Consider the following 16,377-nt stretch of genomic DNA (forward strand, 5'->3'; position numbering starts at 1 on the left):
GATTCAGTAAATAGTCTGACAGTGTTGAGGGAATTATTTGTTTAGCAGAGTGATGGCCTTCGGGAAAAAACTGTTCTTGTGTCTAGTTGTTCTGGTGTGCAGTGCTCTATAGCGTCGTTTTGAGGGTAGGAGTTGAAACAGTTTATGTCCAGGATGCGAGGGATCTGCAAATATTTTCACGGCCCTCTTCTTGATTCGTGCAGTATACAGGTCCTCAATGGAAGGCAAGTTGGTAGCAATTATTTTTTCTGCAGTTCTAATTATCCTCTGAAGTCTGTGTTTTTCTTGTTGGGTTGCAGAACCGAACCAGACAGTTATAGAGGTGCAAATGACAGACTCAATAATTCCTCTGTAGAATTGGATCAGCAGCTCCTTGGGCAGTTTGAGCTTACTGAGTTGGCGCAGAAAGAACATTCTTTGTTGTCCTTTTTAATGATGTTTTGATGTTAGCTGTCCATTTGAGATCTTGCGAAATGATAGAACCCAGAAATTTGAAGGTTTCTATTGTTGATACTGTGTTGTCAAGTATTGTGAGAGGTGGAAGTTTGGAAGGGTTTTTCCTAAAGTTTTCCACATGTTTGCTGGTTCATTTGCTGAAAATTGATTCTTTAGCTTTTCAGAGTAGCTTCTTTTGCTGCTCTTATCTCCCTTGTTAGTGCATTTCTGGCCTGATTGTACAGCATTTTATCACCTTTTCTGTAGGCTTCCTCTTTGGAATGTCGTAGCTGCTTAAGTTTAGGTGTAAACCAAGGTTTGTTATTACTGTGTATTATGAGTTCCTTGTAGGTACACATAGGTCTTCTGAAGCTGACATATGATGTTACAGTATCTGTGAGTTCATCCAGGTCTGCAGAGGTATCTTTAAAATATTCCAATCAGTGCAGTCAAAACATGCCTGTAGCTTTAATTCTGATTCGTCCGTCCAGGTTTTCACTGATTTAATTATTGGTTTTATGGCTTTAAGTCTTTGCCTGTAAGCAGGTACAAGGTGAATCATGCAATGATCAGAGTGTCCTACAGCTGCACGTGGTAAGACTGATAGGCATCTTTTAGTGTTGTGTAGCAGTGGTCTAGAGTATTCTTGCCTCTGGTGGGACAATTGACATGCTGAAAGTATTTTGGTAGTTCTTTCCTTAAGTTTGCCTTGTTTAGATCTCCCAAAACAATGGCCAGTGAATCAGGGTGTTTGGCTTCAGCCTCCATGATTTGGTCAGCTAGAGTTCGTAATGCCTCGTTTGACACAGGCTTGTGGTGGGACATAAACAGCAATTAGAAGAAATGAGGAAAATTCACGAGGCGAATAGTAAGGTTTGCAGTTGATAATTAGAGTCTCTAAATTGTTGTCACAGAACTTGTAAATTATGTTAAAATCTTGACACCAGGATGAATTAATATATAGGCATAAGCCTCCTCCTTTCTTTACCAGATGTTTCTGGAATTCCTGTCTGATCGTTCAATTTGAAATCCTGGAATGTTCAGGCTGCTATTTTCAATTGATTCATTTAACCAGGTTTCAGAGAAGCATAGGACTGCTGAATTGCGAAAATCAGAATAGTGTTTGTTTAAGAGGAGTATTTCATCCATCTTATTTGCAAGTGAGCGTCTATTTGTTGGAAAATTGAAGGCAGAGGAGTTTTAGTGCGAGTTCTTAGCTTGATTAAGATCCCAGATCGTTTACCCTCGCTTCTTCAAGCTTCAAATGCTGGTTTTTTAGTAATCCATGGCTCCGTGGGAATTGCCTCCTCCTGTGTTAGAATCTCCTCCGTGTTTGTAAAGACAGGCGGGGGTGAGATTAAAGAAAGCTGCTCCTTAATGAAATGTTCCTTAATTTTTAGCAGATGGTCTCGTGAGTAGGAAATCCGTAGTGAGTCACAGAGAACAATTAGAAATAAAGAAACAATTAGAGAGCATTTCACCGAGGCAGCCTTCGTCGGCGCCATCTTAGGACTCTTGTTTATTGATGAGCAGAACCGACAACAGCATGTAGTTCTGGGACAGCTGACAAAATGGCTGAATGAGTGGATGGATCTTTATAGGTTTTTGTGACTTTGAAGTTTGAGCTGTTCTTGGGATTATGCAATGAAGGGGCTCTTATGTATTTCAATGGTGGTGGGTTAATCCTATTATGTCCTAGAGGTCCTGTCCTGTTCTTAGAATTTGGGTGGGGGCATGTAAATTCTAATAAACATAAACTGTTTCAACTCCTACCCTCAAAATGATGCTATAGAGCACTGCACACCAGAGCAACTAGACACAAGAACAGTTTTTTCCCGAATGCCATCACTCTGCTAAATAAATAATTCCCTCAACACTGTCAAACTAGTTACTAAGTCTGCACTACTAATCTTCTCATCGTTCCCATCACCCATCTCCTTCCATTTATGACTGTATGACTGTAACTTTGTTGCTTGTATCCTTATGATTTATATTGATATTGTTTCCTGATTGCTTATTTGTACCCTATAACTATCATTAAGTTTTGTACCTTATGATTCTTGATGAACGTATCTTTTCTTTTATGTATGCAGAGAGCATATGTACCAAGACAAATTCCTTGTGTGTCCAATCACACTGAGCCAATAAAAAAATTCTATTCTATTCTATTCTATTCTATTCTATTCTACTCTACTCTACTCTACTCTACTCTACTCTACTCTACTCTACTCTACTCTACTCTACTCTACTCTACTCTACTCTACTCTACTCTACTCTACTCTATTCTATTCTATTCTATTCTATTCTATTCTATTCTATTCTATTAATCTTATCAGCTGGAGCTGAAGATGTTTTGTTTGTAAATAGAGTGGCCCAGTCTTTCTGAATGGATACAAAATATCCCCCTCTAAAGACTTCAGGCATCTGCTGGAGGCTGTTTTGCAATACAGGAAACGGGGGCTGCTTTCTGCCTTTAAGAACATGTTCCTCCATTTCTCCTTTGGGGAAATATAATATTCTGCCTCTTTTAATATTCCCTCCAAATATTTCATTCTCGGGGGAGGGGGCTCCCTACACATCCAAACAGTTTTAAATTACAAATCAGAGCCGAAAGAAGAATGAGCTCAAATGCGGTTTATTGTTGCCCCGTGAAAAGACAGTGGGGATGGTCCCCCCATCCCTTTCCTCTCTGCCAGCCCTGAGTGTCAGAAGATCTCCGTGCTTGTGGTCATCTGCCCATCTCACTTCTTCTCCTCCGAATACTGGTGGAGCAGGTCACTGACATCGGTCCGCCCGACCCGGATCCAGCCATCTTCCTTCATGTGATACACTGAAGGACACAGAAATGGGCGGAAAGTCAATAAGGGACAGTGCAAAATTAGCACACACACCCTCCGATGCTCAGGGTCACTGGGTGCCTAAAGAACCCAGTGGCTGTTTGGGAAACGTACTGTTTACTACTCCGCCCGAGTAGGAATCGCGATGGGTAGCATAGCAGATGGCCCTTCGGCCAAGGTCGTAGGCCTCCTCCACGCTCAGATCGGGCCGGTGGCCACTGTCCAGGACTCCATAGGCGTATGTGTTTCCGCTTCCCGTGGAAAAAAGGGGGCCTTTCAGCCGAGCACCTCCGTCATCAATGTAGTACAAACCAGGGCCCTGAAAAGGGAGGGAATCATGACTCTCTGGAGCTCTGCCTTCGTTTGCTTTTCCTGAGAGATTGTGCAGCCCAGCTCTGGCTAGACAGCAGCACCTTCACTCTTTGCTCCAGGATGTGGCTGAGGGTTACACTCAGGGGTGAAATGTAAAATTTGTTACTACCAATTCTGTGGACGTGGCTTGGTGGTGGTGGGGTAATGTGACTGGGTGGGCATGGCCAACTTTTTTTTTTTTTTTTACTTTTAAAAGCATTTTTTCTACAACCTCTTTGGCCGAAGAGATTGTAGAAAAAATGCTTTTCAAAGCCTCTGATGATCAGGCAAGTCAGCTGGGCTCGCCAGAGGCGCCTTTTAAAAGCTTTTAAAGGGTTCTGATGATTCCAGCTAAGTTGCCTGATCGCCAGAACCCTTTAAAAGCATTCTTTTACAGCCTCTTTGGCCAAAGAGGTTGAGAAAAAATGCTTTTAAAAAGGTTCAAATGACCCCAGCTGAGCCGTGCGATCATCAGAGGCTTTTTTTTTTAAAAACATTTAAAAGCATTTTTTGGCCGAAGAAAAAATGTTTTCAAAAGTAAAAAAAAAAGGCCTCTGATGATCGCGCGGCTCAGCTGGGGCAGGTGGGGGACAGGGATTTTTGCTACCAGTTCTCTGAACCACCCGCCACCATTGCTACCGGTCCAAACCGGGAGCATTTCACCCCTGATTACACTCCAGACATGGCCAAGACACAACCTTAACAGTAACCCACAGCCGTGCCGGGCCAATCTAGGAGAATCCGTGGTTGGACATAATCAATTCTGGGTGGGAGACCACCAAGAAATTCCCAGGCTAGACTAAGAAGTAAAAGTAAAAGCAGAGCCAATTTGGTACAATGTTTGGCACCAGACTATGTTGGAGACTGGGAGACCAGGAGTTCTAGTCCCATCTTAGCTATGAAAGCCAGCTGGGTGACCTTGGACCGGTCTCTCTCTCTCAGCCCAACCCACCTCACAGGGGTGTTGTTGTTGTGAGAAAATAAGAGAAGAAGAGAGTATTAGGTATGTTTGCCACCTTAAGTTATTTATAAAAATAATAAAGGTGGGATAAAACATTCCCAAAAGGAAAAACAGTCCAGAAAAAAACCATGGCGAACCATTTTGTATTGCTGCCAAGACAAGACCTGGACAGCCATCCTATCCTTCTCTAAAATCCTGTAGTCCTCTCCTCTCCTAAAACTGAAAAGGCCCACCCTTTCACTCCGGGGCCCATAAGGGGTGATCACTTAGGGCTGTGTGTGGACCACATTTTTCGCAACTCTGGGGTATCAGATAGCCCCCAACCCTCTTTTCCGAAGCCAAACCAAATTTTAATTTTTTGCTAGAATGCTTCAAAGAGTCTGCCTTCCCTTCTCTTCCTCTCCCCTTCCCTTCCTTCCCATTTCCTCTCCCTTCCTCTCCTCTCCTCTCCCGTCCCCTCCCCTTCCTCTTCCTTCCTCTTCCCTTCTTTCCCCTCCCCTTCCTTCCCCTCCCCTTCTTCTCCTCTTCTTTTGCCTTCCTTTCTCTTCCCTTCTTCTCCCCTTCCCTTCCTTCCCCTCCCCTTCTCTTGCCTTCCTTTCTCTTCCCTTCTTCTCCCTCCCCTTCTTCTCCTCTTCTTTTGCCTTCCTTTCTCTTTCCTTCTTCTCCCCTTCCCTTCCTTCCCCTCCCATTCTCTTGCCTTCCTTTCTCTTCCTTTCTCTGCCCTTTTTCTCCCTTCCCTTCCTTCCCCTCCCCTTCTCCCCTTCTCTTGCCTTACTTTCTCTTCCCTTCTTCCCCCTCCCCTTCCTTCCCTCCCTTCTTCTCCTCTTCTTTTGCCTTCCTTCTTCCTTCTTCTCCCTTCCTTCCTTCCCTCCCTTCTCTTGCCTTCCTTTCTCTTCCTTCATCTCCTTTCCTTCCTGCCCTCCTTCTCTTGCTTTCCTTTCTCTTCCTTTCTCTGCCCTTTTTCTCCCTTCCCTTCCTTCCCCCTTCCCCTCCCCTTCTTCTCCCCTCTTCCTTTCTCTTCCCCTCCCTTCCCCTCCCCCTCCCTTTCCCCTCCCTTACCCAAGTCCCCTGGCTCATCTGTTCTCCCTCCCTCCCTCCCTGCCAGTCATTACCTTCTTGTCCCATCCGCACACCATGCTGCCAACCGAGAGACCCATGCCCCGGTACTCCACCAGCATGTTGGCCAAGAGCTTGGAGGCAGCTGAAACGCTGATCCGTTCCTTGTTCCGAAGGAAGTACAGTCTGCATTGGGAAGGCAGAAGGAAGGCAGGCTCAGTGGTCACTCCAGTGGTTCTCAACCTTTATGGTGCTGCGACCCCTTTAATACAATTCCCCACGATGTGGCGACCCCCAACCGCAGAAGGGGGGAAAAAGCGGCAAACTGGTTTTTTGAATTTATCGCGCCTGAAGCCGTATTTGGCTAGCGATCTGAACTGTTTGCGATTGCCTTGAGGATGGAGGCATTAAAGCCTGAGACTCCTCCTCTATTAAGTTTATCGTGCCTGAAGCCAGATTAGGCTAGCGATTGGGAGTGATTGCAGCTGGCGTGAGAGGGAGACATCAGAGCAAAAATTTCTCTCTTTTTTAATTCATCGCGCCTGAAGCCGAATTCGGCTAGCGATTTGAAGAGCCTGCAGCTGGCTTGTGGAGTCAACCATTGGAGCGCGATTCTTCGACTCGCAAGTATGCTTCCCATATTTCCGATGGTCTCAGGCGACCCCTGGCAAATCGTCATTCGACCCCCAACAGGGTCGCGACCCACAGGTTGAGAACCGCTGTCCTACTCCATGTCCCTCCCCCCCCCAAGATATTTCCATCTCTCCCCAGCTCTTCAGTCTCTGTCTGACCACAATGGACCCATTGGATTCCCTGTATAAGAGGAAGGGTCCCAGGATTCCTCTGGCTTTAGGCTGAGCCAAGGTTGCCCAAAGAGAAACCCAAAGCTTTCATGGGCTTTTAGGGCCTCCCTGAATGTTCCCGCCAAATTGTCATCTTTAATCTAAAGGAAGGGAACATGTTAAAGGCAACAGCAATCATCAGATCAAAGGAACTTATTTAAATTAAATGTCCACAGGTAGTCCTCGACTTATGACCACAACTGAGTCCAAAAGTTCAATTGCTAACTGAGACAGTTGTTAAGTGAATTTTATGACTTTTCTTGCCATGGTTGCTAAGCAAACGACTGCAGTTCTTAAGTTAGCAACGTGGTTGTTAAGTGAATGGCTTCCGTGTTGACTTTGCTTGTCAGAAGGACGCAAAAGGGGATCGCATGACTCTGGGACACGGCAAAGCGTCATAAATATGAGACAATTGCCAAGCGTCTGAATTTTGAGCACATGGCCATAGGGATGCTGCAATGGTTGTAGGTGTGAAAACGAAGATGCTACTTTTTTCAGTGTCGTCGTAACGTTGAAACAGTCACTAAATGAACTGTTGTAAATCGAAGACTGTCTGTACTATGACCAGATTTCTTTTCTTTTTTTTTTATTTGCATTTATATCCCGCCCTTCTCCGAAGACTCAGGGCGGCTTACACTATGTCAAGCAATAGTCTTCATCCATTTGTATATTATATACAAAGTCAACTTATTGCCCCCAACAATCTGGGTCCTCATTTTACCTACCTTATAAAGGATGGAAGGCTGAGTCAACCTTGGGCCTGGTGGGACTTGAAGCTGCAGTAATTGCAAGCAGCTGCTGTTAAGCTGGGAAGTGGCTCAACAGGCTAATGCAGTCTGTTATTAACACACAGCTGCCTGCAATTACAATTACTGAAGGCTCGAGTCCCACCAGGCCCAAGGTTGACTCAGCCTTCCATCCTTTATAAGGTAGGTAAAATGAGGACCCAGATTGTTGGGGGGGCAATACAAGTTGACTCTGTATATAATATACAAATGGATGAAGACTATTGCCTTACACAATGTAAGCCGCCCTGAGTCTTCGGAGAAGGGCGGGATATAAATTCAAATTAAAAAAAAATAAAAAAATAACAGACTGCAGTAGTCTGTTGAGCCACCATTAGTCTTGCCCCTACCCGTCTCTCCAAAGGGCAGCCCCTGGGACCCTCGTCTAGGGCAAGTTGTGGTCTTTATCCCCAAACCACTGTGCGTGGCTGGCACTCATCTGACAATGAAGCTTATAATTTCTGATTGTCTGCCCAGTTTTTACTTGCGCTGCGCTTGATTTTCTTAACTCAATCTGGTCAGTGATGACCCAAAGAATGATGGCTATGGATGATTAGCAGGTTTAGGGGCTGCCATAAAGAAGAAGGGACCATACTATCACATGTGGTGGGAATGCCAGAAAGCAAAAAAAATTCTGGCAGCAAAGAAGAAGCTGGTTAGAAGAGATGTTAACGGTCAAAACAGAGGTCAAACCAGAATTTTTCTTATTGGGCATGATGGATGACAAAATATGCTAAAAATGTTACCTACTTAACATTGCATATATTAACCGCGGCAAGATTAACATTTGCTCCAAAATGGAAGTGTAAAGAAATACCCTCAGAAGAAGAAGTAATAAACAAAACCTACAACTGTGCAGAGATGGACGGACTTACTCTAGAACTCAAAGACAAAAGCGAATCAAGGTACTATGAGGTCTGGAGTAAATCCTACGACGGGCTTAAGCGTAGGAAAAATGCCAGAAACAAGAGACAAAGAGTGTCTGGAAATGTATATATCAATGTATTTTGTACTTGTGAGGGTATAATAGATTTATTAAATATGCATATAGTTGTAGGAGTAGGAGTAATATAGTATATACTTAATATATAAGGAATTAGGTGATATGTAAATTTGTATATAGACTGAGGAATATCTGATATAGTAACTTGAACTTGACATAAATGTTAGAAACCAGAGATGTAGAGCAATGTCCATTGTTTTTGCTTGTTTTTAAATCTAATAAAAATTTCCCCCCCCCCCCAAAAAAAGGAAGAAGAAGAAGAAGAAGGGACCAAATTATTCTCCAAAGCACCAGAGGGCAGGGCAAGAAATAATGGTTGGAAACTAATCAAGGAGAGAAGCAATCTGGAATTAAGAAGAAACTTCCTAACAGAGAGGACAATTAACCAGTGGAACAGAAGTTGCCTTCAGAAGTTGTGGTTGCTCCATCCCTGGAGGTCTTCAAGAAGAGATTGAACAGTCACTTGTCTGGAATGGTATAGGTTTGTTTGTTTTTTTAATTTGAATTTATATCCCGCCCTTCTCCGAAGACTCAGGGCAGCTTACACTGTGTTAAGCAACAGTCTTCAACCATTTGTATATTATATACAAAGTCAACTTTTATTGCCCCCAACAATCTGGGTCCTCATTTTACCTACCTTATAAAGGATGGAAGGCTGAGTCAACCTTGGGCCTGGTGGGACTTGAACTTGCAGTAATTGCAAGCAGCTGCTGTTAAGCTGGGAAGTGGCTCAACAGGCTAATGCAGTCTGTTATTAACACACAGCTGCCTGCAATTACAATTACTGAAGGCTCGAGTCCCACCAGGCCCAAGGTTGACTCAGCCTTCCATCCTATAAGGTAGGTAAAATGAGGACCCAGATTGTTGGGGGCAATACAAGTTGACTCTGTATATAATATACAAATGGATGAAGACTATTGCCACACAATGTAAGCCGCCCTGAGTCTTGAGAGGATATATCAAATTAAAAAAAAATAAAAAAATAACAGACTGCAGTAGTCTGTTGAGCCACCATTAGTCTTGCCCCTACCCGTCTCTCCAAAGGGCAGCCCCTGGGACCCTCGTCTAGGGCAAGTTGTGGTCTTTATCCCCAAACCACTGTGCGTGGCTGGCACTCATCTGACAATGAAGCTTATAATTTCTGATTGTCTGCCCAGTTTTTACTTGCGCTGCGCTTGATTTTCTTAACTCAATCTGGTCAGTGATGACCCAAAGAATGATGGCTATGGATGATTAGCAGGTTTAGGGGCTGCCATAAAGAAGAAGGGACCATACTATCACATGTGGTGGGAATGCCAGAAAGCAAAAAAAATTCTGGCAGCAAAGAAGAAGCTGGTTAGAAGAGATGTTAACGGTCAAAACAGAGGTCAAACCAGAATTTTCTTATTGGGCATGATGGATGACAAAATATGCTAAAATGTTACCTACTTAACATTGCATATATTAACAGCAAGATTAACATTTGCTCAAAATGGAAGTGTAAAGAAATACCCTCAGAAGAAGAAGTAATAAACAAAACCTACAACTGTGCAGAGATGAGGACTTACTCTAGAACTCAAAGACAAAAGCGAATCAAGGTACTATGAGGTCTGGAGTAAATCCTGACCTTAAGCGTAGGAAAAATGCCAGAAACAAGAGACAAAGAGTGTCTGAAATGTATATATCAATGTATTTTGTACTTGTGAGGTATAATAGATTTATTAAATATGCATATAGTTGTAGGAGTAGGAGTAATATAGTATATATATATATATATAAGGAATTAGGTGATATGTAAATTTGTATATAGACTGAGGAATATCTGATATAGTAACTTGAACTTGACATAAATGTTAGAAACCAGAGATGTAGAGCAATGTCCATTGTTTTTGCTTGTTTTTAAATCTAATAAAAATTTCCAAAAGGAAGAAGAAGAAGAAGAAGAAGAAGGACCAAATTATTCTCCAAAGCACCAGAGGGCAGGGCAAGAAATAATGGTTGGAAACTAATCAAGGAGAGAAGCAATCTGGAATTAAGAAGAAACTTCCTAACAGAGAGGACAATTAACCAGTGGAACAGAAGTTGCCTTCAGAAGTTGTGGTTGCTCCATCCTGGAGACGTCTTTGGACAGCGCTGGCTCTTCGGCTTTGAAACGGAGATGAGCACTGCCCCCTAGAGTCGGCAGCGACTAGCACGTATGTGCGAGGGGAACCTATACCTTTACCTTTACAGTGGCACAAAGCCTTTTCATCGTATTTGTTTGCCTGAAAAAAACTCTACCAGACTAAAGGTGTTTTTTTTTCAGAAGACAGCTGGACTTTGTTTTCCCCCCTGAAGATGTTTTGTTTCTCATCCAAGAAGCTTCTTCCATTCTAACTGGATGGTGGAGGAGTTCTTTCAGTCCTTCGGTTTTTCTTCAGGGCTTCCTCTGTCCTTCCTTTCAGTCCTTCAGTCAGAATAAATCAACTAACACATTTTACAAGCTTTGCAGCATCCTCATGATCAGGAGATCGGAATTCAGATGCTTGGCAACGGGCTCATATTTATGACCGTTGCAGTGCCCCGGGGTGACCTGTGATCCCCTTTTGTGACCTTCTAACCAAGGAAGTCCATGAGGAAGCCAGATTGACTTAACAACCGGGTTGCTAATTTAGCAGCTGCAGTGATTCGCTTAGCAACTGTGGTAAGAATATCTTAAAAAATAAAGGTAAAGATTCCCCTTGCACATATGTGCAATCATAACCCTAACTCTAACCCAGTGGTAGTCAACCTGGTCCCTACCGCCCACTAGTGGGCGTTCCAGCTTTCATGGTGGGCGGTAGGGGTTTTACCCGATCCTGAAGCACTTTCCTTTTTTAAAAAAATTTAATTGACTTTTTAAAAAATGTTCATAACATTATTTAAAAACATTTTCATTAGGTTTTCATAAAATTCCCCGTGAAAATTTAAATTTCTGAAAATATACTATTCGTATCGCCCGCGCATAAGTTTAGTTCACGTTACGTAAGTGAAACTAAATGGCGCTGTAGTGCGACCGCAAACAAAAGAGCCTCGTCACAGAATAGCTCGCGCATCTCCCCCCCACACCACCCAGCTGTAACAGACAAGCAGAGCTGGTAGGCGGTGCCACCCCCGCCAAACCCAATCCACGATGCACGAGAGGCATGCGCAGACGACGATACACCGATTGCCTCTCACCGACCCGTGCGCTCTCATAGAGAGGGACTGCTCAGGGTGCCGTCGGCCAGGCAGTGCCGACTGGCGACACCCAGGGGAAGGGCCTTTTCTGTGGGGGCTCCCACCCTCTGGAACGAGCTTCCCCCAGGACTTCGCCAACTTCCTGACCTTCGAACCTTCCGCCGCGAGCTTAAGACACATCTATTTATTTGCACAGGACTGGACTAGGATTGTTAAATTTTTAAATTTTATATTTGGTTTTAAATGGGGTTTTATTGTTTATATTTCTATTTGAAACATTTGGCCTATTGAATAAGTTTTTTAAATTAATGTTTTATTCTGTATATATTTATGTTTTTATCTGGCTGTAAACCGCCCTGAGTCCCTAGGGAGATAGGGCAATATAAAAGTATGAACAAATAAATAATAAATAAATAAACATGGCGCATTACTGTGGAACCGGTGGGCGGTTAGAAAATTTTACTACTAACAGAGATACAAAAGTGGGCGGTAGGTATAAAAAGGTTGACTACCCCTGCTCTCACCCTAACCCTATCTTATCTTATCACTCAATTATATAAAATCAAATTATAAAATTATATCTTATCCCTCAACAAAAATGTTAAACCAGGAAACAACTGTGGCAAGAAAAGTCATATAATGGGGCACAATTCCCTTCGCAAACGTCTTGCTTAACCACCGACATCTGGGGCTCAACTATAGCCGTAAGTCGAGTACCAGCAAAGTCCCCAAGGAACTGCCTTCGCTCCAAGAGAAGTTTTACTTCTTAGTCTGGCCGGGAGAAAAGACAACAGCCAACAACAGATGGATTTGATTCTCCCCCACATCCCGCATCCCGCCCTCTTCTTCTTGAAACTACAGAATTGCTCACTGATGTAGCTGCCGGCGGAGGCCCGGGAATCGGTGGCCACGATGACTCCGTGCTGGAAGGTGAAGGCCAGGGTGGTGGTGCCGTGGACCGGTTCGAACCGGGAGCCGCTGGTCTCCGAGAGGGTTTTCAGGACCTCGGCGGGCTGCGGGGGAAGGAAGGCGGGAGGGGAGAGAGAGAGAGAGGAAGGGTCCCCGATGAAGATGGGGACGGGATGGAGGGGACCCTCCGCCCGCTCCTTTCTGCCAGCGGGAAGAGCGGCTTCTTCTGGCACACACGCGCAACCACACAACACACACAGACTCACAACCTCGGCCCCAAACCTGAGCCACGTTCGGCCCTTCCTTTGCCCTCCAGTGGGAAAAAGGCGGGAGGCGGCCGAGCAAAAGAGTCCCCGGGACTCAGAATCGGGCCCAAGCCCCCCCCCCACACACACTTCCTTTTCCCCACCGTCATCCGGGCGCTAAAAGTTTTTTTTTTAATTGAAAAAGTTTAAAAAAAAACAAAACATTTCCCCCCCTTTTTCCCCCCTCCCTCCCAGAAAACCCTCTTCCCCTCCTTCCCCCGGCTTCCCGGGTCAATCACAAGATATTGTTATACATAAACCAAACATAGAATAAAATTTTCCCTTCCAATCCAATTAACCTCATCCAAAGCTTTTCATCTCCCAACCCCCTCCCCATTACATAAAATAACTTCCTAATTATTCAAAGGCAATCTGATATTTCTTAATCTGATATGTTTTGTAGATAATCAATCCATTTTTTCCATTCAATTAAATATCTTTCCTGCCTATTGTCTTTTAAAAAAGCTGAGATTTTCTCAAAAAGTGTCTCAAAAGCCACTCTCTGGGTGCACCTCCCTCCTTCCTTCTTCCGCCCAGCCGCGCAACCACACAGACCCACAACCTTGGCCCAAACCTGAGCCAAGTTCGGCCCTTCCTTTGCCTTACATGGGAAAAGGGCGGGAGATTTCCCCGGGACTCAGAATCGGGCCCAAGCTCCCCTCCCTCTTCCTTTTCCCCACCGTGATCCAGGCGTTAAAAAGTTTTTTGGGGAGGATTTACTGCCCCTAGGAGGTGGATGTCCCATTCTGGGTACCAGACTAGAACGGGAAGGATGAGGAGGGGGAGCACTCTGCATAAGCTCAGATGCACTTTGCCGCACGTCTCGAAACCAACTCCTTGCGTGCTCCTCCCTCTTTCTTCGGCCCGGCCGCACAACCACAAAGACACACAACCACACAAACCTTGGCCCCAAACCTGAGCCAAGTCCGGCCCTTCCTTTGCCTTCCAGTGGGAAAAGGACGTGAGGCGGCCGAGCAAAGCCCTCCCCGGGACTCAGAATCGGGCCCAAGTCCCTCCCCGCCGCCCGGTCCTTCCGGCCGCTTAAAGTTTTGGGGGAAATTTCTCTCCAGACAAATCTGCTGCCCGGAGAGAGTTGACGCCCCGTTCTGGGCACCAAGCCAAACAATGCGCCCAGGGGGCGAGCGAGGAAGGAAGCACTCTGCATATGCTCAGATGCCCTTTGCCGCATGTCTCAACAGCCATTTTCTGGGTGGGTGGGTGCGCCCTCCCTCCCTCCTTCTTTCGCCCGGCCGCACAACCACACAGACCCACAACCACACACACACACAAGCTTGGCCCAAACCTGAGCCAAGATCGGCCCTTCCTTTGCCATCCATGGGAAAAGGGTGGGACGCGACCCAGCAAAATCCTCCCTGGGACTCAGAATCGGGCCCAAGTCCCTCCCTCCCCCCCACCCGGTCCTTCGCCCCGCCGTCATCCGGCCGCTTAAAGTTTTGGGGGAAATTTCTCTCCAGACAAATCTGCTGCCCGGGAGACTTGACGCCCCGTTCTGGGCACCAAGCCAAACAATGAGGCCAGGGGGCGAGCGAGGAGGGGAGCACTCTGCATATGCTCAGATGCCCTTTGCCGCATGTCTCAAAAGCCACTCCTTGGGTGCACTTCCCTCCTTCCTTCTTCCACCCAGCCGCATAACCACACACACCCACAACCACACACTCACACATAACATTCTGTAAGGGGCGTGCATAACAGCACAAACGTGCCTACCGTTCTTGTCCTATTATTTCCTTTCATTATATCTAATTAATATAGTTATTACATACTTATGCTCATATACATGCTTATATATTATATAGCTGTTACACGTCAATGCTTATATATACTGTTGTGACAAAATAAATAAATAAAATAAAATAAACATCGGCCCAAACCTGAGCCAAGTTCGGCCCTTCCTTTGCCTTCCATGGGAAAAGGGCGGGAGGCCACCCAGCAAAACCTTCCCTGGGGCTCAGAATGGGACCCAAACCCTCCCCACCCACCCACGTCCTTCGCCTTGCCGTCATCCGGCCGCTTAAAGTTTGGGGGGGAAATTCATATATTCATAATCATGTTTATACTTTTATCTGTTATCTTATATATGCTTGACAAAATAAATAAATGAATTAAAAATAAATAAATGAATTAAAAATAAATAAATGAATTTCTCTCCGGAAAAAAAACAACTGCTGCCCGGAAAAGATTGACATCCCGTTCTGGGCACTAAACCAAACAATCTTTCGAAAGGGGGGCAGCACTCTGCATATGCTCAGATGCACTTTTCCCCACCTCTCAACATCCACTCCTTGGGTGCGCCCTCCCTCCCTCCCTCCGTCTCTTGCCTCTTCCGCCCAGCCGCCCAAGCCCGTCCCTTTCCGAAGCCCCACCTGCATCCCCGGGAGCACCGCCATCTGGGGCTCCCGCACCCCGAAAGCGTAGTGCGAGAGCCCTTCGCGGGGTCCGGCGGCGGCCACCCCGCCCGGCAGAGGCGAGTCCCAATCGCCGCAAGACAGTCCGCAAACATCCAGCAGCGCCATCGCCGCCTCTTCCTCTCTCCGGCAGCGGCGAAAGCGAAAGCTGCACTTGTGGGGCTCCGCCTGTCCCTTCCTCGCCCCACGCGTGGGCCGGGCAAAGGCGCCCTTGGAGAGGCGCGGCTGAGGAGGGGAAGGAGGACGCTCCCCCCGCGGTCCTTGGGGGGGGACAGGGCTGCCCACGCCCAAAAGCAGAAAGAAGACGGGGGGGGGCGAGGGATCTAAAGTGAGGGGTTCCCCGTGGGGGTGAGGCGCGATGCTGAACCCCGGAGTTGCCTGCATGCCCGCGCTCTGCATCCAGACAGATCCTCGCGTGTGGGGTTTTCTTGCAGACGTTTCATGACCCAACTAGGTAACATCATCAGTGCTGCTAAGAAGTAGGGTTAGCTCTCCGTTTACATTCATATTATATTGTAGCTCAGGGTTGATATGTGGGGTCCTTGGGACTCTCTGAGCTGGCTTGTTTCCTTGCAGACGTTTCATGACCCAACTAGGTAACATCATCAGTGCTCTTAAGGAGTGGAGTTTGCTCTCAAGTTTATATTCATATTATATTGTAGCTCAGGGTTGACATGTGGGATCCTTGGGGCTCTCTGAGCTGGGTTGCTTTCTTGCAGACGTTTCATGACCCAACTAGGTAACGCCATCAGTGGTCTTAAGGAGTGGAGTTTGCTCTCAAGTTTATAATCTGGTGCCTTGCCTGTCTGTGTGGATCCTCACGTCCTGTCCATTCCTCCGTGTCGGGAATCAGTCCCGAAGACGCGTCTGGGAGGGCGATAGGCGTGTGATCCTGCCTTGTCAGCGCACCACGGACCTCCTAGTCCGACCCATCTGGTAATGGCTGCTGTAGGCTTTAGCCACGCAGCCGGAGTTTTGACGGAGGGGCGACTAGCTGATCTCCTGCATCCCCGCATCCTTCCCGACCCGGCAAGCCCCGGTTAAGCTTTGCGTGTTAGTGGAAAAGCAGGAAACTTTTGTGTTTCTCACCAAGGACCACGGTCAGAGTTGATAACCCACAAATAAATCCTCCATCACTTTAAAGTGGGGGCGATTATTTCGGGGCCCGAAGAGCGGGAGGGGGGACGCCTATTCTCCAGTCTCCGTCACAAATCGGGGGATTGAGGGACCAATCAAAATAGAGCTGGAAGGGACCTTGGAGATCTTCTAGTCTAACCCCCTGTATGACTG

General features: G+C 46.2%; 1 protein-coding gene across 1 annotated transcript; it reads right to left on the reverse strand.

The window, feature by feature from the left end:
- Window positions 1–3,054: 3,054 nt before the first annotated feature.
- LOC131190458 (proteasome subunit beta type-9-like) lies at window positions 3,055–15,920 on the reverse strand. Its single transcript, XM_058167782.1, has 6 exons — window positions 15,910–15,920; window positions 15,046–15,347; window positions 12,319–12,460; window positions 5,697–5,826; window positions 3,387–3,591; window positions 3,055–3,265 (listed from the first exon to the last, which is right to left on the reverse strand). The coding sequence occupies exons 1-6, from the start codon at window positions 15,918–15,920 to the stop codon at window positions 3,177–3,179; spliced, it is 879 nt and encodes a 292-aa protein (XP_058023765.1). The 3' UTR covers window positions 3,055–3,176.
- Window positions 15,921–16,377: the final 457 nt, after the last annotated feature.

The sequence above is a fragment of the Ahaetulla prasina genome, chromosome 2 (assembly GCF_028640845.1).
Source record: "Ahaetulla prasina isolate Xishuangbanna chromosome 2, ASM2864084v1, whole genome shotgun sequence".
NCBI classification, from domain to species: Eukaryota; Metazoa; Chordata; class Lepidosauria; order Squamata; family Colubridae; genus Ahaetulla; species Ahaetulla prasina.

Bases quoted from the DNA above. Each gene is read 5' to 3' on its own strand.
- LOC131190458 (XM_058167782.1), bottom strand. The intron at 12,461-15,045 runs GTGGGGCTTCGG...CTTCCCCCGCAG, and splicing joins CGGTGCTCCCGGGGATGCAG to CCCGCCGAGGTCCTGAAAAC. The intron at 5,827-12,318 runs GTGAGCAATTCT...TTCCCAATGCAG, and splicing joins CTCCGCCGGCAGCTACATCA to ACTGTACTTCCTTCGGAACA.